Source organism: Rhinoraja longicauda, chromosome 20 (genome assembly GCF_053455715.1).
Source record: "Rhinoraja longicauda isolate Sanriku21f chromosome 20, sRhiLon1.1, whole genome shotgun sequence".
NCBI classification, from domain to species: Eukaryota; Metazoa; Chordata; class Chondrichthyes; order Rajiformes; family Arhynchobatidae; genus Rhinoraja; species Rhinoraja longicauda.
This window is the reverse complement of record NC_135972.1, coordinates 8,803,923-8,831,055: the sequence shown is the minus strand read 5'-3', so window position 1 is coordinate 8,831,055 and position 27,133 is coordinate 8,803,923. Positions and strand designations below refer to the sequence as shown.

General features: G+C 46.9%; 1 protein-coding gene across 3 annotated transcripts in view; it reads left to right on the top strand.

Moving 5' to 3' along the window:
• The window catches only part of aass (aminoadipate-semialdehyde synthase), a 64,215-nt gene that overhangs the window by 20,239 nt on the left and 16,843 nt on the right, over positions 1-27,133 (top strand). For all 3 annotated transcript variants that reach the window (XM_078416914.1, XM_078416912.1, XM_078416913.1), the window contains 11 exons: positions 712-839; positions 3,835-3,983; positions 4,563-4,685; positions 5,058-5,169; positions 7,354-7,416; positions 7,528-7,595; positions 14,088-14,209; positions 18,175-18,304; positions 21,052-21,162; positions 21,897-22,005; positions 25,473-25,613. In XM_078416914.1, the coding sequence (XP_078273040.1) occupies positions 712-839; positions 3,835-3,983; positions 4,563-4,685; positions 5,058-5,169; positions 7,354-7,416; positions 7,528-7,595; positions 14,088-14,209; positions 18,175-18,304; positions 21,052-21,162; positions 21,897-22,005; positions 25,473-25,613 (1,256 nt within the window). The remainder of the gene's footprint in view (positions 1-711; positions 840-3,834; positions 3,984-4,562; positions 4,686-5,057; positions 5,170-7,353; positions 7,417-7,527; positions 7,596-14,087; positions 14,210-18,174; positions 18,305-21,051; positions 21,163-21,896; positions 22,006-25,472; positions 25,614-27,133) is intronic.

The window sequence follows — 27,133 nt, the reverse complement described above, 5'->3', positions numbered from 1 at the left end:
CCGTGCATGTAATGTGAGAATCGTTTCGTTCTGCACATGTACGGATGTTTTTCCATGTACCTTGACTCGTGTATTGATACCAACTTGGCACTCTGGTATTCACTCTGAGTGGAATAGGATCCACCCTTTGCTCTGCATGCCCTCTGTGCCCAACCTGGTCTCAGTATGGACCATGTGGCCCAATTATCTTAAATATATATGTAATACCTTTTAATCGATTTTCAAAACAGATGTAAAAATCTATTTTTATTTGTGGAAATCATTATCAGATTTATTGATATATTAGGAACATTCAGTTAGGAAGAATGTCCAAGAATGGAATGGATGGGCATGCAGCACGGTGGCGCAGCGGTAGAGTTGCTGCCTCACAGCGCCAGAGACCCGGGTTCCATCCCGACAACGGGTGCTATCTGTACGGAGTTTGTACGTTCTCCCCGTGACCGCGTGGGTTTCCTCCGAGATCTTCGGTTCCCTCCCACACTCCAAAGGCGTACAGGTTTGTAGATCAATTGCCTTGGCATAAATGTAAATTGTCCCTAGTGTGTGCCGGATAGTGTTAGTGTGCGGGGATCGCTGGGCGGTGCGGACTCGGTGGGCCGAAGGGCCCGTATCTCGAAACGAAACTAAGCTAAACACTGTTCTTCAGTGGTCACAGCGATGAATGTGTCGTGTGTTCTCTTTGGAACTGATAGCCTGCCATTGATTGTACAGATCAAAACAAGATTTACAGCACTGTTCTGAGCCGTCACCATCATCTTGTTCGAAAGAGCGATGGAAAGTACGATCCCGGGGAATATCAGCACCACCCTAAGTTATACACCTCGCGCTTTAACACTGATGTAAGTAACTTCATTCTGCATAAAGTGATACATTTCACAGAACATTCGTTCATAAGTGATAAGAGCAGAATTAGGCCCATCAAGTCTACTCCACCATTCAACCATGGCTGATCCATCTCCCCATCCTAACCCCATGGGCCGCGGGATTTTCTCCGCCCGGCGGGGGCTTCAATGTCGGGAGCCCCGACGTGCAGCGGCGGCGTCTTCGCCCGCCCCGATCGCGGGGCTTGGGTCGGCCCACTGCGGACCTTTCACCGTCCGGAGCGGCCTGGAACGTGGCAACTTCAACAGCCTGATCACGGGAGAAGACGGCAGGGCAAGAGAAAAGACATTCTGGCCTTCCGTCACAGTGAGGAGGTGACTGGAGGAGACTCACTGTGATGGATGTTCCTTTTTTTTTGTTTTGTGTTGGTTTGTGATTGTGTGTGAAGTTGCTTATTTTTATTGCTCTTAATGCTGGACTGTGTGTGACCTTTCATTTCACTGCACATCTTGTATGTGTATGTGACAAATAAACTTGACTTGACTTGACTTGACATTCTCCTGCCTTCTCCCCATAACCCATGATTTAAAACTGCAGCCGGTGACTAGATGAAAGGCCCATTTCCTTCAAAATATCTGTGCCCTTACAGGTTAATTTAACAATATTGCTTTACTTTAGAGATACAGAGCGGAAGCAGGTCATTCTGCCCACCGGGTCCGGGCCGACCAGCGGTCACCCCGTACACTTGCTCTATCCTACACACTGGGGGTGACTGACAATTTACAGAAGCCAATTAACTTACAAACCTGCACCTCTTTGGAGTGTGGGAGGAAACCGGAGCGCCGTTTTCCTTGGTGAGACGTTGACGATTCCGCATTTAGAATATTGTGTTCAGTTCTGGAAAGATATTGTCAAGCTTGAATGGGTTCAGACAAGATTTACAAGGATGTTGCCAGGACTAGAAGGTGTGAACTCTAGGGAGAGGTTGAGTAGGCTGGGTCTCTATTCCACGGAGCGCAGGAGGATGAGGGGGAGATCTTTTAGAGGCGTACAAAATCATGAGAGGAATAGATCAGGTCTCTTGCCCAGAGTAGGGGAATTGAGGACCAGAGGACATGGGTTCAAGGTGAAGGGGAAAAGATTTAATAGGAATTGAAGGGGTAACTTTTTCACACAAGGGGTGGTGGGTGTACGGAACAAGCTGCCCGAGGAGGTAGTTGATGCAGGGACTGTCCCAACGTTTAAGAAACAGTTGGACAGGTACATGGATGGGACAGGTTTGGAGGGATATGGACCAAGCGCAGGCAAGTGGGACTAGTGTAGCTGGGACATTGTTGGCGGTGTGGACGAGTTGGGCCGAAGGGCCTGTTTCCACACTGTATCACTCTATGTCTCTATGACACCCGGGAAAAAACCTACGCCATCACGGGGAGAACGTACAAACTCTGTACAGGCAGCACCCGTTGTCAGGATCGAAGCCGGCGCTGCAAAGCAACAACTCTACAGTTGTGCCACCTTGCCACCCCAATATGTTGAAGAAGAATTTATTTGGACGAGGGAAGTCTTCCTTGCCAGCTGGTCCACAGGGAAGCAATGGTACAATATTTTCTTTAGCCCGTGAGCGTTGAATTGTCAAAGATAGACAACGAGTGCTGGAGTAACTCAGCGCGTCAGACAGCACCTCTGGAGGAAAAGGGTAGGTGAGGTTTTGGGTGGGGTCCCTTCTTCAGACTGAGGAGGGGGGGAAGGGGGGGGGGGGGGGGAAGAGCTGGAAGAGCTGGAGGTGAGACAAGACCAGGACAAATCAGGGCCGACAACAGACGAGCCAATTGCTCGGGAAGGTGTGATCTCAGGAGATACGTTGTGGTGAACTGTGGAACCGGTTAAACAGCCAGGATGGGGGAAGGGGAGGGGAATGTTAGTAGAAGTAACTTAACATTACAGAATACAACGTCCATGTGTACTGACAACAGAACAATCAAGTTGCATGACAGGCCTGTAAACACAACACACATACTGAAGATAATGTATAATTAATGCAACAACAACAAAAATAAGTCAATGTATTCTTTACCATAGGTAGACACACAGTGCTGGAGTAACTCAGCGGGTCAGGCAGCATCTCTGGAGAAAAGTCCTTTTTTCCTCTAGAGATGCTGCCTGTCCCGCTGAGTTACTCCAGCACTTTGTGTCCATCTTCGGTATAAACCAACATCTGCAGTTGCTTTCTACACATTTTCTCTACCAATAAATGAGAATTTTTAAGTTGAGTTTTATTTCGGGATACCGCGCGGAAACAGGCCCTTCGGCCCACCGAGCCCGCACCGACCAGCGATCACTGCACACTAACACTTGGAACGTTTGTTTTAAACATTTATGCCAAGGCAATTAACCTACAGGCCTGTACGTTTTTGGAGTGTGGGAGGAAACCGAAGATCTCGGAGAAAACCCAACGCAAATCACGGGGAGAAAGTACAAACTCCGTATAAACAGCACCCACAGTCATGATCGAACCCGGGCCTCTGGCGTTATAAGCGCTGTAAAGCAGCAACTCTATCGCTGCACCACCGTGCCGCCCATCAACTGGTATCTCATTGTCTCTGCATTTTTTCCCTCCACTGAGTATTTGCACCATTTTGTTTTGTCCTCTCTGGACAGATCGCCCTCGACTAACAAGCCTTCACTTCAAGCCTACTTGGTCTCTAACATAAACCTGTCCTATCCATGCACCTGTCCAAATGTTTCTTAGATGTTGCGATACTCCCTGCCTCAACTCCACCTACCTGCCTCAACGGCCTCCCTTTCCCTCAACAGGTTATATACCTCCAAGTCTGGTGGGTTACTAGTGTAGAAGGGGACATGTTTGTCGGTGTGGGCAACAGGTTAAAAATTTTATGAAATCTATCCTCCTCTGAAAGTCGAGAATATGTCAAATAAGGCTCAATTAAAATTATTTTTAGAGGGGACTGCTTGAAGTTGTTGAAGGTATCAACCTTGCGTGTTATTTTTCAGATTGCCCCATATACCACTTGTTTGGTGAATGGCAGTTACTGGGAACCTGATACACCACGATTACTTACCCGAACGGACGCTCAGAGTTTGTTAGGATCTGCCAAAGTATTGGACCCAGCTAGTGATGGTTGCCCTGACTTACCACACAGGTAGGATTGTTACAAATCATGAATGTAGTAAATGTGTATTTAAAGTGCTCTTTGCACATTGTATCAGGGCAGGTTTCATCAAAAGCGTGCTTGCAACAATCTTGTTCGAAGATTTAAAGGACATAACTTTTTTTTTTAAATCACTAACTAAAGAGCGGCCCTGACTTCCCAACTATGGTATGTAGGTTAATTGGCTGGGTAAATGTAAAAATTGTCCCTAGTGGGTGTAGGATAGTGTTAATGTACGGGGATCGCTGGGCGGCACGGACTTGGAGGGCCGAAAAGGCCTGTTTCCGGCTGTATATATATGATATGATATGATATCCCATTGTAGACCCTCGGATTATCTTTAATCGGACTTTATCTTTCACGAAACGTTATTCCCTTCATCCTGTATCTGGGGGCTTGAATATGTATACTTGTAAGTGTAAATTGTCCCCCAATGTGTGTAGGATAGTTTTAGTGTGCGGGGATTGTCGGTCAGCACGGACGCGGTGGGCCGAAGCTTCTGTTTCCGCGCTGCATCTCTAAACTAAACTAAACGATAATCTGATGTTCGGTATTGTTCTTCTTTTCTAGATTTCTGGCTATCTGTGACATCTCTGCTGATACTGGTGGCTCCATTGAGTTCATGACTGAGTGTACCACCATTGACATGCCGTTTTGTATGTATGACGCAGAAAAGCAGACAATCCATGACAGGTAAGCGTTGTTACGTTTTGTGGAGTTTTACGGACATCAGTTCAGACTGTTTGAACGTCTTCCTTAAACAATTGTTATTTTGTCGGTTTTTGGTACAAATAAAATTCTGAGGCTTTTATTTTCCAATTTGTTGGGCTTTTGTTTCTCAAAAATATTGAGGGATAAACTAAACTAAACTAAAGTGAATAGATGGAAAAAAAACACCAAACAACTGTTATTTCTTTATTGTGCTTCTGAGAGGGATAAATCCCCCAAAACCTAGTGCCTACATTGGGATATCAGCCCAACAATTTGCAGTTGTTCTGTGAAGCAAGAGTAGTCCCATTGCAAGTTTCGCCTTGTCACTGTTTGAATAGCTCTCTGTCATTGCAGGTTGGAAGGCAATGGGATCCTGATGTGTTCAATTGATAATCTGCCTGCACAGCTTCCGATCGAGGCCACCGAATATTTTGGAGACAAGCTTTGCCCGTATTTATGGGAGATGGTAAGATTTTGGAGTCCGTGAAATATTTAAGCCTAAAGGCACCAAGCCTCCAACTTGCGCTGGTCCTCACTCTGACAATGACAAGATGTCGAGGCAGAGGTTCACTTGCACCTCCTCCAACTTTATCTACTGTATCCGTTTGGGCTGTTATACGTCGGCGAGACCAAGCGCAGGCTCGGCGATCATTTCGCTGAACACCTCCGCTCAGTCCGCCTAAACCTACCTGATCACCCAGTTGCTCAACTCTTTAACCCCCCCCCCCCCCCCCCTCCGATTCCCACGCTGACCTTTCTGTCCTGGGCCTCCTCCATTGTCAGAATGAGGCCCAGTGCAAATTGGAGGAACAGCACCTCATATTTCGCTTGGGTAGCTTACACCCCAGCGGTATGAACATTGACTTCTCTAACTTCAAATAGCCCTTGCTTTCCCTCTCTCTCCACTTCCTCCCCCTTCCCAGTTCTCCCACCAGTCTTTCTGTCTCCGACTTCATTTTATCTCTGTCTCGCCCACGCCCGTGACATCAGTCTGAAGAAGGGTCTCGACCCGAAACGTCACCCATTCCTTCCCTCTAGAGATGCTGCCCGTCCCGCTGAGTTACTCCAGCATTTTGTGTCTGCGACCAAGTTATTTGCCTGTTTGTGTGCTAACAGTGTATCTGTACGCTGTAAATAGCTCGATTGTAATCATGTATCGCCTTTCTGCTGTCCTGTTGGCACGCAACAGAAGCTTTTCACTGTACCTCGGTACACGTGACAATAAACTAAACTAAACCAGCCAAAACATACCACACATGCGCACAATCAAACTGTACACAAGTGCATTAGTCGAGTAGAAAGAGCTGGGATACATTGGAAGAAATGGTGTTGGAGAAAATGCAGGTTAAAGAAAGGTGCAGTGGCCACAATGAGGTAGATTGGGAGATTGGGACGACATCCTTAGCTTATCAGAGGTCCATTCAATAGTCTGATAACAGCAGGGGAGATGCTGTTCCTGAATCTGGTGGTACGCGCTTTCAAGGATTGCTGTTAAAAATGTCTTGTTTTGCATAGTTTTCATCGCTTCCAAAGTTTGTTTTTGAGTTAAACCTTTTCTTTTGCCTGCAAAAAGGACAACAATTGGTATATTAAATTTACCTTGAAAGGCTTAATATCTATCAGCCAACTTTTACTGAAGTGGCTGGTATGTAATAACAATGAATTGCAGGCGCTGGTTTATACCAAAGATAAACCCAAAGTGCTGGAGTAACTCAGCAAGTTCAGTCTGAAGAAGAAGGGTCCCGACCCGAGACGTCACCTGATCCATGTTCTCCAGAGATGCAGCCTGACCCGCTGAGTTACTCCAGCATTTTGTGTCCATCTTTCCTGAAGTGGCTTATGCTTTTATTGCTGATTTAAGTACTTAAAAGTCAATGTTTCCACTTGGATCAGAGCTGCTGGAAAAAAAAATAATGCTCCTGTGATCTGAATTCTAAGAAATAGTCATGTTGGAATAACTAACTGAAGAAGGAGATGAGGAGGAGTTTCTTTAGTCAGAAGGTAGTGAATAGACAATAGGCAATAGGTGCAGGAGGAGGCCATTCGGCCCTTTGAACCAGCACCGCCATTCAATGTGATCATGGCTGATCATCCACAATCAGTACCCCGTCCCTGCCTTCTCCCCATACCCCCTGACTACGCTACCCTTAAGAGCTCTATCTAGCTCTCTCTTGAATGCATTCAGAGAATTGGCCTCCACTGCCTTCTGAGGCAGAGAATTCCACAGATTCACAACTCTCTGACTGAAAAAGTTTTTCCTCATCTCAGTTCTAAATGGCCTACCCCTTATTCTTAAACTGTTGCCCCTTGCTCTGGACTCCCCCAACATTGGGAACATGTTTCCTGCCTCTAACGTGTCCAACCCCTTAATAATCTTATACGTTTCGATAAGATCTCCTCTCATCCTTCTCTGTGGAATTCATTGCCACAGATGGCTGTGGAGGCTTAATCACTGGGTAATTTTAAGGCGCAGATAGACGGATTCATGATTAGTACGGGTGTCAGGGGTTATGCGCAGGAGAATGGGGTTGAGAGGGAGATAGATCAGCCATGTTTGAATGGCGGAGTAGACCTGATTGGCCGAATGGCCTAGTTCTGCTCCAAAAACACGAACATGAATGATTTCACACCTCTCTCTCCCACTTTGCAGCTGGCTTCTGATGCAACCCAACCCTTTGAAAAGGAGAATAGTTTTTCCCCAGTCGTCCGGAATGTAAGTGTGGTTTTCACCCTTGGCTTTCGGGGAACATGCAAATTTCAACAGACTAATGCAACCTCTGTTACGTGCAATGTACGTTTCTATTTCAATGTTGTTACCCCCTAGGCTGTCATCGCGTCCAATGGCTCACTGACTCCGAAGTTCAAGTACATACAAAAGATGAGGGGGAAAAGGTATGCCATTGTACTTTAAACTGTTCCTGTGTCTGAAGGCACCATTACACAATGGGGACAGTCAGATAATTGAGCTGCTGCATAGGGTTGCACTGTTTAGGAAGGAACTGCAGATGCTTGTTTGAACCGAAGATAGACACAAAAAAGCTGGAGTAACTCAGGAAAGAACCTCAGATGCTGGTTTAAATCAAAGCTGGACACAAAATGCTGGAGCAACTCAGCGGGACAGGCAGCATCTCTGGAGAGAAGGAATGGGTGACATTTCGGGTCGAGATCCTTCTTCAGTTGCACCATTTAGTTTAGTTGAGAGATACAGCGTGGCGGGACTGTCGTACGTTGAAAGTCTGGAGCGACTAGGCTTGTATACACTGGAATTTTGAGGGATGAGAGGGGATCTTATCGAAACGTATAAGATTATTAAGGGGTTGGACACGTTAGAGGCAGGAAACATGTTCCCAATGTTGGGGGAGTCCAGAACAAGGGGGCCACAGTTTAAGAATAAGGGGTAGGCCATTTAGAACTGAGATGAGGAAAAACTTTTTCAGTCAGAGAGTTGTGAATCTGTGGAATTCTCTGCCTCAGAAGGCAGTGGAGGCCAATTCTCTGAATACATTCAAGAGAGAGCTAGATAGAGCTCTTAAGGATAGCGGAGTCAGGGGGTATGGGGAGAAGGCAGGAATGGGGTACTGATTGAGAATGATCAGCCATGATCACATTGAATGGCGGTGCTGGCTCGAAGGGCCGAATGGCCTCCTCCTGTACCTATTGTCTATTGTCTATTGCCTATTGAAACAGGCCCTTTGGCCCACCCAGACTGTGCTGACCAGCGATCCCCACACACTAACGCTATGCTGCACACACTAGCGACAATTTACATTTATACTAAGCCAATTAACCTACAAACCTGCACGACTTTGGAGTGCGGGAAGAAACCGGATATTTCTGGAGAAAACCCATGTGGTCTCGGGGAGAACGTACAAACTCCGTGCAGACAGCACCCGCAGTCAGGTTTAAACCTAGGTCTCTGGCACTCTGAGGCAGCAACTCTACCGCTGCGCCACCGTGCCGCACACTGTGGCCCTCACATTGGATACTGGTAATGGATCCGGGGCGGCACGGCGGCGCAGCGGTAGAGTTGCTGCCTTGCAGCACCAGAGACCTGGGTTCGATCCTAACCTCGGGTGCTCTCGATACGGAGTTTGTACATTCTCCCTGTGACCATGTGGGTTTTCTCCGGGTGCTCCGGTTTCCTTCCACATCCCAAAGACGTGCAGGTTTGTAGGTTAATTGGCTTCTGTAAATTGTCCCTGGTGTGTAGGATAGAACTAGTGTACGGGGTGATGGCTGGTCGGCACAGACTCAGTGATTCCACACTGTATCCACACTGTATCACTAAGCTAAACTAAACTCAAAAGCTGGATTATTTCAGTACAGAAGAATTTGTTTAAATCAGATTGTTTACAAAATTATAAGATTACTAAGGGCTTGGGCACGTTAGAGGCAGGAAACATGTTCCCAATGTTGGGGGAGTCCAGAACCAGGGGCCACAGTTTAAGAATAAGGGGTAGGCCATTTAGAACGGAGATGAGGAAAAACTTTTTCAGTCAGAGAGTTGTAAATCTGTGGAATTCTCTGCCTCAGAAGGCAGTGGAGGCCAAGTCTCTGAATGCATTCAAGAGAGAACTAGATAGAGCTCTTAAGGATAGCGGAGTCAGGGGGTATGGGGAGAAGGCAGGAACGGGGTACTGATTGAGAATGATCAGCCATGATCACATTGAATGGTGGTGCTGGCTCGAAGGGCTGAATGGCCTCCTCCTGCACCTATTCTCTATTGTCTATAAAATGATTGAAGCGATTTGAAGCTGGTCAAGTATATCTCTCTGGTTGACCTTAGCTTACAGATAAGTCAAGAGAGCAAGTATCACAAGGTTATTGAACTCAGTAGGTTCGGACCCTGCAAATGTGGTCAGATCCTGACCATAACACACTCACGTCCAGCAAAGATCACCGTTTAGATCATAAGGTTATAAATACATAAGTACTAAGAGTAGAATTAGGCCATTCGGCCCATCAATACTACTACGCCATTCAATCTTGGCTGATATATATCTCTCTCTCCTAACCCCATTCCCCTGCCTGCTCCCGATAACCTCTGACACCCGTACTAATCAAGAATCTATCTATCTATATATCCATTGGCTTGGCCTCCACAGCCTTCTGTGGCAATGAATTCCACAGATTCACCACCCTCTGAATAAAGAAAACTCCTCCTCATCCCCTTCCTAAAAGATCGTCCTTTAATTCTGAGACTGTGACCTCTGGTCCTAGACTCTCCCACTGGTGGAAACATCCTCTCCACATCCACTCTATCCAGGCCTTTCACTATTCGGAAAACGCATCATTCCATTTGCAATTGATAAGGAAATTATGTCGGGCTCTCACAGTTGAAAGATTTCAGAAAACACCCAAGCTAATGTTGTGAGAGATGACCTTGAAATGACCTTCTCAGTTTGATTCTGGAGGGCGGTGGAGGAAAAGATTAATTTCCAATTGCGTAATGCTGCCAAAAATACCAGTGTGGTATCAAATTTCTAGACGTTTGAATTTTAATCTTTGTAGAAGCCTGTCAGGTTTTGTAAAGTGACACAAAACGCTGGAGTAACTCAGCCGGTCAGGCAGTATCTCTGGAGAGGAGGAAAGGGGTGATGTTTTGAGTCGAGACCTTTCTTCAGACCCACAAAGTGGGTGTCAAGGCACCTGAAGAAATAATGCATGGTTTAGTTATTGGTGTTTATTGTCACCTTTAGTTTATTTTAGTTTAAAGATAAGGCATGGGAACAAACCCTTTGGCCCACTGAATCCCACACCAAACCATCAATGTAACCGTTCACGTTGGTTCCATGTTATCCCACTTTCCCATCCACTCCCTTGTGTATTGAGAGCAAGGACTTATAAACACGCACATCCTTGGAACGTGGGTAGAAACCGGAGCATCCAGGGGTATCACAAGATGCTGGAGTAACTCAGCAGGTCAGGCAGCATCTCTGGACGTTTCGGGTCCAGACCCTTCCTCAGACTGATGACAGGGGGGGTCGGGACTAAGAAAGGATATAGGTGGAGACAGGAAGACAGCGGGAGAACTGGGAAGGGAGAGGGGAAGAGAGGGACAGAGGAACTATCTAAAGTTAGAGAAGTCAATGTTCTACTCGCTCGGCCGCTCGGCGCAGAAACTGTGATGCAGTAAATAAATTTGTGTGCATGCTATCCAGACAAATCATGCCATATCCGAATGCATCAGGTAGTGAAAGTAAAGAGTGCGGAGTACAGTGTTGCAGCTTCAGAGAAAATGTAAATTTAAAAAAAAGGTTAATGTCACAATGAGGTAGATTGGAAGATCGGCACATGAGAGGTCCATTCAAGTCCGATAACAGCGGAGAAGTAGCTGTTCTTAGTCTTTAGGACTTTAGAGACACAGCGTGGAAACAGACATCGGCCCACCGGGTCCGTGTCAACCAGCGATCACCCCGTATACTAACATTAACACTAACACTAACGTAACACTAACACTAACATTAGGCTTGTATACACTGGAATTTAGAAGGATGAGGGGGGATCTTATTGAAACATATAAGATAATTAGGGGATTGGACACATTAGAGGCAGGAAACATGTTCCCAATGTTGGGGGAGTCCAGAACAAGGGGCCGCAGTTTAAGAATAAGGGGTAGGCCATTTAGAACGGAGATGAGGAAGAACTTTTTCAGTCAGAGAGTGGTGAAGGTGTGGAATTCTCTGTCTCAGAAGGCAGTGGGGGCCAGTTTGTTGGATGCTTTCAAGGGAGAGCTGGATAGAGCTCTTAAGGATAGCGGAGTGAGGGGGTATGGGGAGAAGGCAGGTACGGGGTACTGATTGAGAGTGATCAGCCATGATCGCATTGAATGGCGGTGCTGGCTCGAAGGGCTGAATGGCCTACTCCTGCACCTATTGTCTATTGTCTATTGTCTATTATCCTACACACTTGGGACAATTCTACTGAAGCCAATTAAACTTTAAAGCCTTTAACCTGAAGCCAATTAATTAGAATTAAAGGGCGCCTTTTTCGAAAGGAGGTGAGGAGAAACTTCTTTAGTCAGAGGGTAGTTAATCTGTGGAACTCATTGCCACAGAGGGCTGTGGAGGCCAAGTCAGTGGATATGTTTAAGGCAGAAATAGACAAGTTCTTGATTAGAATGGGTGTCAAGGGTTATGGGGAGAAGGCAGGAAAATGGGATTAGGAGGCAGAGATCAGCCGCGATCGAATGGCGGAGTGGACTCGTTGGGTCGAATGGCCTAATTCTACTCCTATAATTTGTGAATTTGAGAACCTGCAACCTGTATGTCTTCCAGCTGTAATCTTGAGCAAAAATCAAAGTGCTGGAGGAAATCAGGGAATCAGGGAAAGATTACTTTTCAGATCAAGGCCCTTCTTCAGACTATCGATTCCCTCCACAGATGCTGCCCGACCCGCTGAGTGTCGAGTGGCATGGTGGTGCAGCGGTAGAGTTGCTGCCTCACAGCGCCAGAGACCCGGGTTTGACCCTGACTACGGGTGCTGTCTGTACAGAGTTTGTACTTTCTCCCTGTGATCGTGTGGGTTTTCTCCGGGTGCTCCGGTTTCTTCCCACACTCCAAAAAAAAAACAGGCTTGTAGGTCAATTGGCTTTGGTAAAATTGTAAATTGTCCCTCGTGTGTAGGAATTGTGCTAGTGTACACGGGGTGATCGTGGTCGGTGCGAACTCGGTGGGCCGAAGGGCCTGTTTCTGCACTGTCTCTCGAAAGTGTAAAGAATGGTGTTGGTGCAAAAGTAACTTGGAAACGATCTGTACACTACCACTGAAACACAGGTTAAACCTTAACTTTCAAGAACGGTGTGCTGGGCTTGAACTGTAAGTTGAAGGGGGAAAAGGTTTAATAGGAATCTGAGGGGTAACTTTTTCACACAAAGGGTGGTGGGTGTACGGAAGGGGCTGCCAGAGGAGGTAGTTGTGGCAGGGACTATCGCAACCTTGAAGAAACGTTTAGACAGGTACGTGGATAGGACAGGTTTGGAGGGATATGGGGCAAACGCGGGCAGGTGGGACTAATGTAGATGGGACATGTGGATCGGTGTGGGCAAGTTGAAGGGCCTGTGATCACGCTGTATGACAATGACGATGTATATTCACGTTTTAATGACCTGATACCTGATCCCAACACAGCCGGTGTTGATTTACTGTGGGTTGATCTTTAGTTGAATGCCTGATCTATTTGTGGGTGGAGCGTCACGAGCGCTTGCATGTACAAAGGGTGCTCAGTTCATGCAGCAACCTGCCTTCAGGTTTTACATTGCCTGAGCGGATTGATTTCCCAGCTGGGCCTGACGTGAAAGGCAGGGGGAGGGGGAGAGAGAGAGAGAGAGAGAGAGAGAGAGAGGGAGAGAGAGGGAGAGAGAGGGAGAGAGAGGGGGGAGAGAGGGGGAGAGAGGGGGAGAGAGAGAGAGAGAGAGAGAGAGAGAGAGAGAGAGAGAGAGAGAGAGAGAGAGAGAGAGAGAGAGAGAGAGGAGAGAGAGAGAGAGAGAGAGAGAGAGAGAGAGAGAGAGAGAGAGAGAGAGAGAGAGAGAGAGAGAGAGAGAGAGAGAGAGAGAGAGAGAGAGAGAGAGAGAGAGAGAGAGAGAGAGAGAGAGAGAGAGAGATTGGGAGAGATTGGGAGAGAGATTGGGAGAAAAGGAGGTAGGGAGAGTCGCAGAGTAATACAGCGCGGAAACAGGCCCTTCGGCCCAACTTGCCCATGGTGACCAAGAAGCTTCATCCACACTAGTCCCACCTGCACGATTTTGGCCCATATCCCTCTAAACCTTAGACAGGTGCAAAACTGCTGGAGTAACTCAGCGAGTCAAGCAACATCTCTGGAGAAAAGCCTCCTCTGTCTGAAGAAGGGCCCCGACCCGAAACGTCACCTATTCTTTTTCTCCGGAGATGCTGCCTGACCCGCTGAGTTACTCCAGCACTTTGTGTCCATCTTTGGTATAAACCAGCATCTGCAGTTCTCTCTAAACCTTTCCCGTCGATGAAGAATTTCAACGATTGGTATTTCTATGTTCATTTAGAGTTTAGAGACACAGACCCTTCGGCCCACCGAGTCCATGCCGGCCATCGATCACCCGTTCACACTAGTTCTATGTTATCCCACTTTCACCTCCTCTCCCGACACTTTTGAGGTCAATTTACAGAGGGCCAATTAACCTGCACACCCGCGCATCCTTGGTACATGGGAGGAAACCCAAGCGGTCACAGGGAGGACGTGCAAACTCCGCACAGGCAGCACCCGAGGTCAGGATGGAACCCGGGTCTCTGGCGTTGTAGGGCAGCTTCTCTATCAGCTGCGCTCTGTTTTACTTGCACTGTTTCCATGTTTCTTTGCTCAATAATGTGCATCGAGTCGACTGGGGCTTAACTGTAATGTCCGTTTTCACAGGGAATCTGCTCAGATTCGGACGATGAGTCCAAAAGGGCGAGTGCTTCTGCTTGGTGCCGGCTATGTGTCTGGGCCCGTCCTGGAGTATTTCACGAGGGACACTGACTTTGAGGTGACTGTCGGTAAGCGAATATTTTCTGCCCTTTCCCGGTAACTTCCAAATCAGGCCTCCTATCACGGTAGCTTTTACCTGATTATATATCGTTAGGTTGTAGAAACACGAATGCTTAGTTTAGTTTAGAGATGCAGCGTGGAAACAGGCCCTTTGGCCTTCCCGCTGTGTCCGACCAACCAGCGATCCCCGCACATTGTCGCTATCCTACACACACACACACACACACACACACACACACACACACACACTAAGGACAATGTTATATATACACCGACCAGCCAAGACAGTTGAAGTGAATAACATTGATTATCCTGTTACAATGGCACCTGTGAAGGGGTGGGATATACTAGGCAGCAAGTGAACAGTCTGTTCTTGAAGTTGATGTGTTGGATGCAGGAGAAATGGGCAGGAGTAAAGACCTGAGCGACTTTGACTAGGGCCAAATTGTTATGGCCAGACGACTGGGTCAGAGCATCTCTGAAACGGCAAGGCTTGTGGGGTGCTCCCGGTCAGCAGTGGCGAGTACCGACCAACGACAGTGGTCCGAGGAGGGACAAACCACAAACCGGCGACAGACAGAGTGTTGGGTGCCCAAGGCTCATCGATGCGCGAGGGCAACGAAGGCTATCCCGTCTGGTCCGAACCGACAGAAGGTCTACTGTGGCACAAGTCACAGAAAATGTTAATGTCACAGTGGTCACGGGAGGAATGTGTCACAATACACAGTGCATCGCACCCTGCTGCGTATGGGGCTGCACACGGAGGACCAACAGCATATTAGGCAGGTGGTCATAATGTTTTGGCTGACACCAAGCCAATTAGCTGACAAACGTCTTTGGAGTGTGGGAGGAAACTGAAGATCTCGGAGAAAGTCCATGCGGTCACTGAGAGAAAGTACAAACTCCGTACAGACAAGCACCTGTAGTCAGGATCGAACCTGGGTCTCTGGTGGTGACAGTGCTGTAAGGCAGCAACTCCACCGCTGCGCCACCGTGCCGCCCCAAAATGTTGCTTTAAGGAAATGCCTTTTTGATTAGCGTTTCAAGTAAAGCTAGAAATATGCAAATAGCTAAAGAGAAAAAGTTTGCATCAGACTGTTGCGTGAAATGTTACGTGGGGCGGGACAGTGCGGCCACTGCCTCGCAGCGCCAGAGACACGGGTTCGATCCTGACCTCCGGTGCTGTCTTTGTGGAGTTTGCACGTTCTCCCTGCGAATGGCTGGGTTTTCTCCCACATCCCAAATATGTGCAAAGGTGAAGAAGGTTTTGCATTTATATAGTGACAAAGGGAACTGCGAAAGCTGGAGTAACTCGGCCTTGTCCACCTATATCCCTTCCTCTGGTGTTATATGCCATTCCTCTTCTCTCCTTATCTGACATCCTTTGGAACATCTTCAACCTCTGTTTTTGTCACTTAGTCCACCCATTTGCAAAGCAAACTCCCTCACCTGAATCCACCTATCACTTGCCGGGCTCTGTCCCACCTCTACCTCTCTTCCCAGCTTTCTCTCCCCCCCCCACTCCCCCCCTCCCCCCCCCCCCACCACAATCAATCTGAAGAAGGGTCCCGACCCGAAACGTTGCCTATCTCATTTCCTCCACAGCGCTGCCTGACCCACTGAGTTACTCCAGCACATAGTGTTTGTCAGGGTGTTTTCAGAACTCCTTATGCAATATGAACTATTTTGGAAATCTGACACTAAATTAAACCATTGGCGGCGCAGCGGTGGAGTTGCTGCCTTACAGCACTTGCAGCGCCGGCGACCCGAGTTCGATCCCGACTAAGGGCGCTGTCTGCACGGATTTTGTACGTTCTCCCCGTGACCTGCGTGGGTTTTCTCCGAGACCTTCGGTTTCCTCCCACACTCCGAAGACGTCCAGGTATGTAGGTAAATTGGCTTGGTAAATGTAAAAATTATCCCTAGTGTGTGTAGGATAGTGTTAGTGTGCGGGGATCGCTGGTCAATAGACAATAGACAATAGGTGCAGGAGGAGGCCATTCGGCCCTTCGAGCCAGCACCACCATTCAATGTGATCATGGCTGATCATTCTCAATCAGTACCCCGTTCCTGCCTTCTCCCCATACCCCCTGACTCCGCTATCCTTAAGATCTCTATCTAGCTCTCTCTTGAATGCATTCAGAGAATTGGCCTCCACTGCCTTCTGAGGCAGAGAATCCCACAGATTCACAACTCTCTGACTGAAAATGTTTTTCCTCATCTCAGTTCTAAATGGCCTACCCCTTATTCTTAAACTGTGGCCTCTTGTTCTGAACTCCCCCAACATTGGGAACATGTTTCCTGCCTCTAACGTGTCAAACCCCTTAATAATCTTATACGTTTCGATAAGATCTCCTCTCATCCTTCTAAATTCCAGTGTATACAAGCCTAGTTGCTCCAGTCTTTCAACATATGACAGTCCTGCCATTCCGGGAATTAACCTAGTAAACCTACGCTGCACGCCCTCAATCAGTGGGCCAAAGGGCCTGATTCCGCGCTGTATCTCTAAACTAAACGGAACTATTGCTTGTGCAATATGATGTGTTCTGGAAATTTGCCATCTGATTTGCCAGCAGCAAGTTCTCGGAAAGGACAGGCGTTAATGATGAGATTGTTTCAATGGTGTTAGCGGTCTACAAAGAGCATTGCCGTGCAATCTCTTTACATGAGGGTAAAGTAGAACTCTGATGTTCGTATCTCTCAGAAGTATGGTGCTTGCTCACACTTACTCTGAATTACAAGGCCTTGCGTAAAGCGACTGCAAAGAAAGTGTGCAATGTCACTGAGCCAAAGCTGATGAACAAGGCAACATGGGCAAGGTAGACCATCCCATTTGAACTCGATGAACATGTTCATAACCTCATAATTCGCAGGAGCAGAATTAGGCCATGTGGCCCGTCAGGCCTACTCCGCCATTCATTCATGGCTGATCTATCTGTCTCTCTCTCAACCCCAAATCTGCTACCTTCTCCCCGTAACTTTTAACACCCACACTAATCAAGAACCTGTCAATCTCTGCTTTAAAAATACCCATTGACTTGGCCTCCACAGCTGCCTGCGGCAATGAATTCCACAGATTCACCACCCTCTGACTAAAAAAATTCCCGTTCATCTCCAGTTTTGTTTTGTAAGAAAGTAACTGCAGATGTTGGTACAAATCGAAGGTATTTATTCACAAAATGCTGGAGTAACTCAGCGGGTCAGGCAGCGTCTCAGGAGAGAAGGAATGGGTGACGTTTCAGGTCGAGACCCTTCTTCAGACTCTGTTTTGTTTAGTTTAGTTTAGAGATACAGAGCGGAAACAGGCCCTTCGTTCTACTGAGTCTGCACCGACCAGCGATCCCTGTACACTATCACTACCCTACACACACACTAGGGACAATTTACACTTGCCAAAGCCAAATTAGCCAACAAACCTCTGCGTGTGGGAGGAAACAGACAGCACCCATAATCAGGATCGAACCTGGGTCATAAGTGATAGGGGCAGAATTAGGCCATTCGGCCCATCAAATCTACTCCGCCATTCAATCATGGCTGATCTATCTCTCCCCCCACCTAACCCCATTCTCCTGCCTTCTCCCCACAACCCCTGTCACCTGTACTTATCAAGAATCCATCTATCTCTGCCTCCACAGCCTTCTGCAGCAAAGAATTCCACAGATTCACCACCCTCTGGCTAAAGAAATTCTTCCGCATCTCCTTCCTAAAAGAACGTCCTTTAATTCTGAGGCTATGACCTCTGGTCCGAGACATCCTCTTTGCATCCACTCTATCCAAGCTGTGTCTCTGGCTCTGTAAGGCAGCAGTTTTACTGGAAAGGAAAATTCCTGTAAGCTCTCAGCTTTATTTGGGAGACTGCCAGTAACCAAACCTTTTAGTGCTATTTCAATAGTTCACAAGTGCGTCTATTTGAATGCCTTCCAAAGCCAAGAAATATCTGACGATTAATCTGTATATTTTTTTTGTTCTGCAGCTGCAATTCAGACAGACCAACTGGAAAAGCTTGTTGCAAACCACAGTCACACCACTCCTGTTACACTGGATGTGCAGAATGACCACAGCAAACTCTCAGAACTGGTCAAATCTCATGACATTGTAATCAGGTAGCATTAATAATAATAATAATAATTTATTTGGAAAAAGGGACAATGTACATTAATTGACATTCAAACAAATATAAATGTACTCGAGTTGGCCTAGAGGCTAGTTTTCATCGACAGTCCCTTAGCCTGATGTTGTTGGGCACCTTAGAAAAGGAATACAATACGATATGTACAATAGTTAAAAACATAAGCAATACAGTTAATTAAAATGAGCAGACAAAACCCAAATAGCAGATGTAAAAATACAGTGTGAGTTCAGTCTTAATTTAAAGTGTACATTTTTTAAGTTTAAGTTTTAAAAGTCACGTTCAAGTTGGATAAAACTAGCATCAGTGTTGACATAGTGTAAGAAAATAACTGCAGATGCTGGTTACAAATCGAAGGTATTTATTCACAAAATGTTGGAGTAACTCAGCAGGTCAGGCAGCATCTCAGCAGAGAAGGAATGGGCGACGTTTCGGGTCGAGACCCTTCTTCAGACTGATGAAGGGTCTCGACCCGAAACGTCGCCCATTCCTTCTCTCCTGAGATGCTGCCTGACCCGCTGAGTTACTCCAGCATTTTGTGAATAAACACCTTCAGTGTTGACATTGTTAGTTCTCAATAAGCCATTTCTTGACGTTACACTTAAATGAATAATGTGATGGGGAATCTCTAACTGATTGTGGTACTGAACTCCATTGATGTGATGCTCTGAAGGAAAAGACAGCCTGGCTAAATGCAGTTTTCCTGAATGGGATAGTGTAGCCCCCCCTAGCTGCACCTCAAGTAGCTCTGTTTATGATACGATACGATACTAATTATGATACGATACGATATGATGGAACGTTATTTATCCCAGGAGGGAAATTGATCTGTGGAATTGATCTGTGGGAGTTACATCTTGTGTTAGGAAAGAATGCTAATTTTATCTTTCTATGATTCGTAGCCACCTTCCCCCTGTCAGCATCGATCTATTCTACATTTTCCTTGAGCTCCGTCCCCTTTGATGTCTTGTTTTCACACCCTACCCCTCCATATCTCTGTGTCTCCCTCTCCCCTGACTCCTAGTCTGAAGAAGGGTCTCGATCCGAAACGTCACCCATTCTTTCTCTCCAGAGATGCTGCCTGACCCGCTGAGTTACTCCAACTTTTTGTGTCTACCTTTAGCATTACATCCTGTCCACTTGTATGAAGTTAAGTTCACTTTGACTCAGCAGTGAATTTGTGTTAATTAATTCCAGTTTTGGCTTATCCTGCAAGTTATTCATTAACCTTGTCAGCTGAGGAGAGGAGTTCAATCCTTCTGGTCATCATTTCAAGAATACTTCTGGATGAACGCCACATTTTAGAGTCATACAACGTGGAAACAGGCCCTTCAGCCCAACTCGCCCATGCTGACCAACATATCCCATCTACACTAGTCCCACCTGCCTAGTTTTTCCCTGTAAACCTGTCCTATCCATGGACATGCCCAAATGTTTTTTTAAAGTTTTTTTAATATAAATATTTTTTTCCTAAACCTGCCTCAACTACTTCTTCTGGCAGTTTGTTCCATATATCTTCCACCCTTTGTATAAAAAGTTGCCCCTCAGGTTCCACTTAAATCTTTCCCCTCTCATCTTAAACCTCTGTTCTCTGATTCTTGGTTCCCCTACCCTTGGTAAACCTCTCTGTGCGTCCACCCGACCTGTTCCTCTCATGATCTTTGTACACCGCTGTGAGATCACCCCTCATCCTCCTGCGCTCCATGGAATAAAGCCCTAGCCTGCTCAACCCCTTCCTGTAGCTCAGCCCCTCGAGTCGTGGCAACATCCTCGTAAATCTTCTCCGCGTCCCTTTCCACCTCAAACAAGCATCTCTGGAGGAATTGGACAAGTGAGGTTTCGGGTGGGGACCCTTCTTCAGACTGATTGTAGTTAGTTGGGGAGGGGAGGGATTGGAAGCGAGGGTGGCAATCGGAGGTGGCAACAGATGACCACTAGCCAGGAGGTTCCCTGATAGGCTGAGTGTAGGCCGGAGACGACTGTGAGCCCAAGAGGTGTAAGAAAATAACTGCAGATGCTGGTACAGTCTGAAGAAGGGTCTCGACCCGAAACGTCACCCTTTCCTTCTCTCCTGAGATGCTGCCTGACCTGCTGAGTTACTCCAGCATTTTGTGAATAAATACCTTCGAGTGAGCCCAAGAGGGATATATTGGTGCGAACTGTGGAACTGATTAGATGCACAGAGTCTCCTGCCCAGAGTAGGGGAATCGAGGACCAGAGGACATAGGTTCAAGGTGAAGGGGAATAGATTTAATAGGAATCCGAGGGGTAACTTTTTCACACGGAATGGTGGTGGGTGTATGGAACGAGCTGCCAGAGTCGGTAGTTGAGGCTGGGACTATCCCATCGTTTAAGAAACAGTTGGACGGGTATGTGGATAGGACAGGTTTGGAGGGTTATGGACCAAGCGCAGGCAAGTGGGACTGGGGTAGCTGGGACATTGTTGGCCGGTGTGGGCGAGTTGGGCCGAAGGGCCTTTTCCCACACTGTATCAATCTATGACTATGACTGACTATGATTAATGGACTTTTAATGGGGGGGGGGGGGGGTGAGGTGTTTGTAGAAGTGACCTAAACTTGGAGAATTCAACGTTCATACCACTGAGTTGCAAGCTGCCCAAGCGAAATTGCAATGTTGGTCTAAGGCCTGAAGCCAGTCCTGCCAATTGTATTTGGTCTGAAGTATTGTTCAGATCTGTGTTCATTTTTAATCCCTATTTAGTTTGCTGCCTGGTAATTTTCATGCCACGGTGATGGAGGAATGCATCAGACAGAAAGTAAACATGGTAACGGCAAGCTACCAGTCTCCCGAGATGAAGGATAAGCACCAGAGGTAGGTTTTGCAGCGAGCCGATTATTCCTTGTGGAATTTGCCAGGTTCATACGTTCATCAGCGATAGGAGCAGAATTAAGCCATTCAGCCCATTAAGTCTACTCCGCCATTCAATCATGGCTGACCTATCTTTCCTCCCAACCCCATTCCCCTGCCTTCTCCCCGTACTAATCGAGAACCTTATCAATCTCCACCTTAAAAATATCCATTGACTTGGCCTCCACAGCCGTCTGCGGCAATGAATTCCACTAATTCACCACCCTCTGACTAAAGAAATTCCTCTTCATCCCCTTTTTAAAGGTTTATCCTTTTATTCTGAGGCTGTTGCCTCTGGTCCTAGACTCTCCCAGTAGTGGAAACATCCTCTCCACATCCACTCTATTCAGGCCTTTCAATATTCGGTACATTTCAATGAGGTTCCCCCCCGCCCCCCCACCCCTCATCCTTCTAAACTCCAGCGAGTGCAGGCTCCAGCGAGTACATTAGCTCCAGCTTCTGTACTCCGTTCTCCGACTGATGGCCAGTGTGCCAATCGCCTTTTTGACCACCCTATTTACCCGTGACGCCACTTTCATGATGCTTATATTAACCCTTGAATGGAGCATAAATGGCCAGACATTGTTCACTGACCCGTTTTGATGAGCCCACTCGGCATTTGTAGTGGTAGGGCAGAAGTGTTGGTGATTTCCCATTTAGTTGCACTTTTCCTCTTTAGTTGTACTTTTCCTCTTTAGTGCGTTGGAAGCAGGCGTTACAATTTTAAATGAGGTCGGTCTGGATCCAGGGATAGACCACATGTTGGCGATGAATCGTATCGATGAAGCGAAGGAACAAGGTTCAACAGTGAGTGCCATTGTTTTAAGCTGCCGATCTCCCCAATCAAGCTCCCCCCCCCCTCTTCTCCATTTAGACAATAGACAATAGAAAATAGGTGCAGGAGGAGGCCATTCGGCCCTTCGAGCCAGCACCGCCATTCAATGTGATCATGGCTGATCATTCTCAATCAGTATCAATTTCGACCAGTAAATTGAGTTCCAAGAGTCAGAGAGCTTTACAGCACAAGAATACACTGGAATTCAGAAGGATGAGAGGGGATCTTATCGAAACATGTAAGATTATTAAGGGGTTGGACACGTTAGAGGCAGGAAACATGTTCCCAATGTTGGGGGAGCCCAGAACCAGAGGCCACAGTTTAAGAATAAGGGGTAGGCCATTAAGAACTGAGACGAGGAAAAACTTTTTCAGTCAGAGAGTTCTGAATCTGTGGAATTCTCTGCCTCAGAAGGCAGTGGAGGCCAATTCTCTGAATGCATTCAAGACAGAGCTAGATAGAGCTCTTAAGGATAGCGGAGTCAGGGGGCATGGGGAGAAGGCAGGAACGGGGTACTGATTTGAGAATGATCAGCCATGATCACATTGAATGGCGGTGCTGGCTCGAAGGGCCGAATGGCCTACTCCTGCACCTATTGTCTATGGTCTATTTTCTAAGAACAGGCCCTTTGCCCCAACCCGCCCATGCCGACCAAGTTGCCTAACCAAGCTCGTCCCTCTTACCTTTGCCTGCTCCTCCGCCCCTCCAAATGTTTCCCATGCACGTATCTGTCCAAGTGCATTTTAAATGTCGTCACTGTACCCTGTTCAACCACTTCACCCGGCAACTCGTTCCTTGTACATTTCACCCTCTGTGTGGAAAAAGGTTGCCCCTCGGGTACTTTTCAGATCTTTCCATTCTCACCTTCCACCTATGCCCTCTAGTTTTAGGCTTCTCTACCCAAGGGATCGAGGCTGGGCCTGTTCACCTTATCTGTGCCCCTCATCATTTTATATACCTCCATAAAGGTCATCCCTCAGCCTTCTATGCTACAGAGAGAAAAGAGAGACACCACAAAATGCTGGAGTAACTCAGCGGGACAGGCAGCATCTCTGGAGAGAAGGAATGGGTGACGCTTCAGGTCGAGACCCTTCTCCAGACAGTCACGACCCGAAACGTCACCCATTTCTTCTATCCAGATACGCTGCCTGTCCCGCTGAGTTACTCCAGCATTTTGTGCCTACCTTCGGTGTAAACTAGCGTCTGCAGTTCCTTCCTACACAGGGAGAAAATACCCACCTGATCCAGTTTCTCCTTGTAACTCAGATCAGGGCGGCATGGTGGCACAACGGTAGAGTTGCTGCCTTGCAGCGCCGGAGACCCGGGTTCGATTCCGACTACGGGTGCTGTCTGTACGGAGTTTGCACGTTCTCCCCGTGACCTGCGTGGGTTTTCTCCGAGATCTTCGGTTTCCACCCACACTCCAAAGACGTACAGGTTTGTAGGTTAATTGGCTTGGTATAAGCGTAAATTGTCCCTAGTGTAGGATAATGTTAATGTGCAGGGATCGCTGGTCTGTGCGGGCTCGTTGGGCCGAAAGGCCTGTTCATGCACTGTATCTCTAAATTTAACTAAACTAAAAATCCAGTTCCATCCTCAAATCGTTTTGCACCCTTTCCAATTTAATGACATGCTTTCAAGAGCAGGGAGGCCAGAACTGTACATGGTCATGTGGCCTTATCAACATCTTGTACAACTCCATAACCTGGCCCCATCCTACCTGACCGACCTCCTCCACAGGCACACTCCCACCTGCACCCTCCGCTCTGCTGCTGCCAATCTCCTATCCCCCCACATCCGGACCAAACTCAGATCCTGGGGGGACAGGGCTTTCTCCATCGCTGCTCCCACCCTATGGAACTCACTACCCCAAACCGTTAGAGACTCCTCCACACTCACCACATTCAAAACATCGCTGAAGTCTCACCTGTTCAGTACTGCCTTCAACCACTGAAGGTCACCTCACCTTCTGTCTCCTTTCTCTGTTCGTTTATTTATTTACTTATTTATCTATTTATTCATTTCCCTATGTTCTCTAAATCTCTGTAAAGCGTCTTTGAGTATATGAAAAGCGCTATATAAATAAAATAAAAAAATAAAAAATAACTTGATATCCCAACTCTGGTACTTAATATGTGGGAAAGAACTGCAGATGCTGGTTTAAATCGAAGGTAGACGCAAAATGCTGGAGTAACTCAGCGGGATTGGCAGCATCTCTGGGGAGAATGAATGGGCGATGTTTCGGGTCGAGACCGAAAAATGTCACCCATTCCTTCTCTCCAGAGGTGCTGCTTGTCCCACTGAGTTACTCCAGCATTTTGTGTCCAGTACTTCATACCCTGACCGATGAACACAAGCATACCACCTCTCTTCTTCATCAATCTGTCTACCTGTGTTGCCCCCTTCATGGAACTTTGTACCTCCACCTCTCGGTCTCTCTGCTCAACCACACATTCCAAACCCTTGCATCCCAAAATTCAAATAGCAATTCCATTGAATTGAACATTTTCAAAGAACACTGTTCATTAAAGCTGTCCATTCTGTGCCTTAGGAGACTTTCCAAAATACCTTTTGCATATTTGAAATTTTTTTTTGGAATGAACGAGCTGCCGGAGGAACGATAGTTGAGGCAGGTACTATCGTAAAGTTTATGAAACATTTAGACCAGTACAAGAAAGGTCTCGACACGAAGCATCACGCATTCCTTCTCTCCAGAGTGCCTGTCCCGCTGAGTTACTCCCGCTTTTTTATGTCTATCGTCAGTACACGGGTAGGACGGGCTTAGGTCTCCTAATCTGAGGAAAGACATTCTAGCCATAGAGGGAGTACAGAGAAGGTTCACCAGATTGATCCCTGGGATGGCAGGACTTTCATATGAAGAAAGACTGGATAGACTAGGCTTATACTCGCTGGAATTTAGAAGACTGAGGGGGGATCTTATAGAAACATATAAAATTCTTAAGGGGTTGGAGAGGCTAGATGCGGGAAGATTGTTCCCGATGTTGGGGAAGTCCAGAACCAGGGGTCACAGCTTAAGGATAAGGGGGAAGTCTTTTAGGACCGAGATGAGAAAACATTTCTTCACACAGAGAGTGGTGAGTCTGTAGAATTCTCTGCTACAGAAGGTAGTTGAGGCCAGTTCATTGGCTATATTTAAGAGGAGTTAGATGTGGCCCTTGTGGCTAAAGGGATCAGGGGATATGGAGAGAAGGCAGGTACAGGATACTGAGCTGGATGATCAGCCATGATCATATTGAATGGCGGTGCATGCTCGAAGGGCCGAATGGCCTACTCCTGCACCTATTTTCTATGTTTCTATGTTTCTAGATGGACATGGGTCAATTGTAGACAGGTGAGACCAGTGTCGATGGGACATGTTGGTCGATGTGGGCAAGTTGGACTGTGTGACTCTTTGACTCTATGACTTCTTTTCTTTCAGGTAGAATCATATCAATCTTTCTGCGGAGGTCTCCCAGCTCCTGAGTGTTCCGACAACCCTCTTGGATACAAGTTCAGCTGGAATCCATCTGGAGCTTTGTTAAACACCATCCGCCCAGCCATTTTCTTATTGAATGGAGAGGTAAAATGTTAAAGTTTTACTGAGTACTTCCTCAAAGTTTTCTTTTTGGAGCAATAACTATTCATACTCTCATTAAACACCTTCATTCAGAACTGACTGTGAAAAATGATTGTGATTGCTACCAGACGGGAACTTATTATCTATATACTAAAACGCTCGTTTGTTATCTTGTTTGTGACTGAACTTCAGCCAAAACGGTACCCGATAGCGCGACAATTTTAGGCCCACCTTACTCACCATTGTCACTTTAGTGATAATGCAAGTAGTTTTATTGAAATCGGTGTTATATTTTTAAAGTTATTCACATTTTAAAGTTTAAAAGGAGGGGAGGGGGAAGGGAGGGGGGAAGGGGGCAGTGGGAGAGAAGGGAGAGGGGGTGGTTGAGGAGAGAGGGGGGGAGGGGGAGGACAGCGTGCTGCACCAATGCAGGAGAGATTTGGGCCCAATGGGTCCACTTTGTCTAGTTAATGAATCTCTCTCTTCGTACATGAATCACAGTGCATGCTCTTGATCAGTTGCATTTACCCCTCAGGAGTGTGGGTGCAGATATAAGTAGCTGCAACCCCCCACCAATTGACCCCCTAAAGTTTATAAGCAATTGCACTTATCCACAAATTACCCTCTGAAGTTTACAAGTAGCGATATTTTCCTGGATTTCTCCGTCGGACGTAGGAGCAGAATTAAACCATTCGGCCCATCGAGTTTACTCCGCCATTCGATCAGGGCCGATCTAGTGTTCCCTCTCAACTCCATTCTCCTGCCTTATCCCTGCAACCTTTGACACCCTTGCTAATCAAGAATCTATCAATCTCCACCTTAAAAATACCCAAAGACGTGGCCTCCAGGGCCGTCTGTGACAATGAATTGCACAGATTTACCACCCTCCAAAGCGCGGGGATTGATAGGTTCTTGATTAGTAAGGATGTTGAAGGTTGTGGGGGGGGGAAGACAGGAGAATGGGTTTATGAGGGAAAGATGGATCAGCCATGATTGAATGGCAGAGTAGACTCGATGCGCCGAATGGCCTAATTCTGTTCCTATGACTTATGAACTTGTGAAGCACTCTCATAGAGTTGTACAGCATGAAAACAGTCCTTTCGGATGAACTTGTCCGAGAAGGATCAAGATGCCCCATCTGTGGTAATCCCACATCCCTGCCTGCATTAGGTCCACATCCCTCTAAATCTTTCCTATCCATATCCCTGCTTTACTCTTGTGTAGGAAGGAACTGCAGATGCTGGTTTAAACCGAAGATAGACACAAAATGCCGGAGTAACTCAGCGGGACAGGCAGCATCTCTGGAGAGAAGGAATGGGTGACGTATCGGTGGGCTGAAAGGCCCGATTCCATGCTGCAGCTCTAAACTAAAAACGAAACTTAATAGGTGCAGGAGTAGGCCATTCGGCCCTTCGAGCCAGCACCACCATTCAATGTGATCATGGCTGAAAACTTTAAAACAAACTAATAAAACATCTACTGTTGGAAATAACCAGCAAGTAAGGCAGCATCTGTGAAGACAG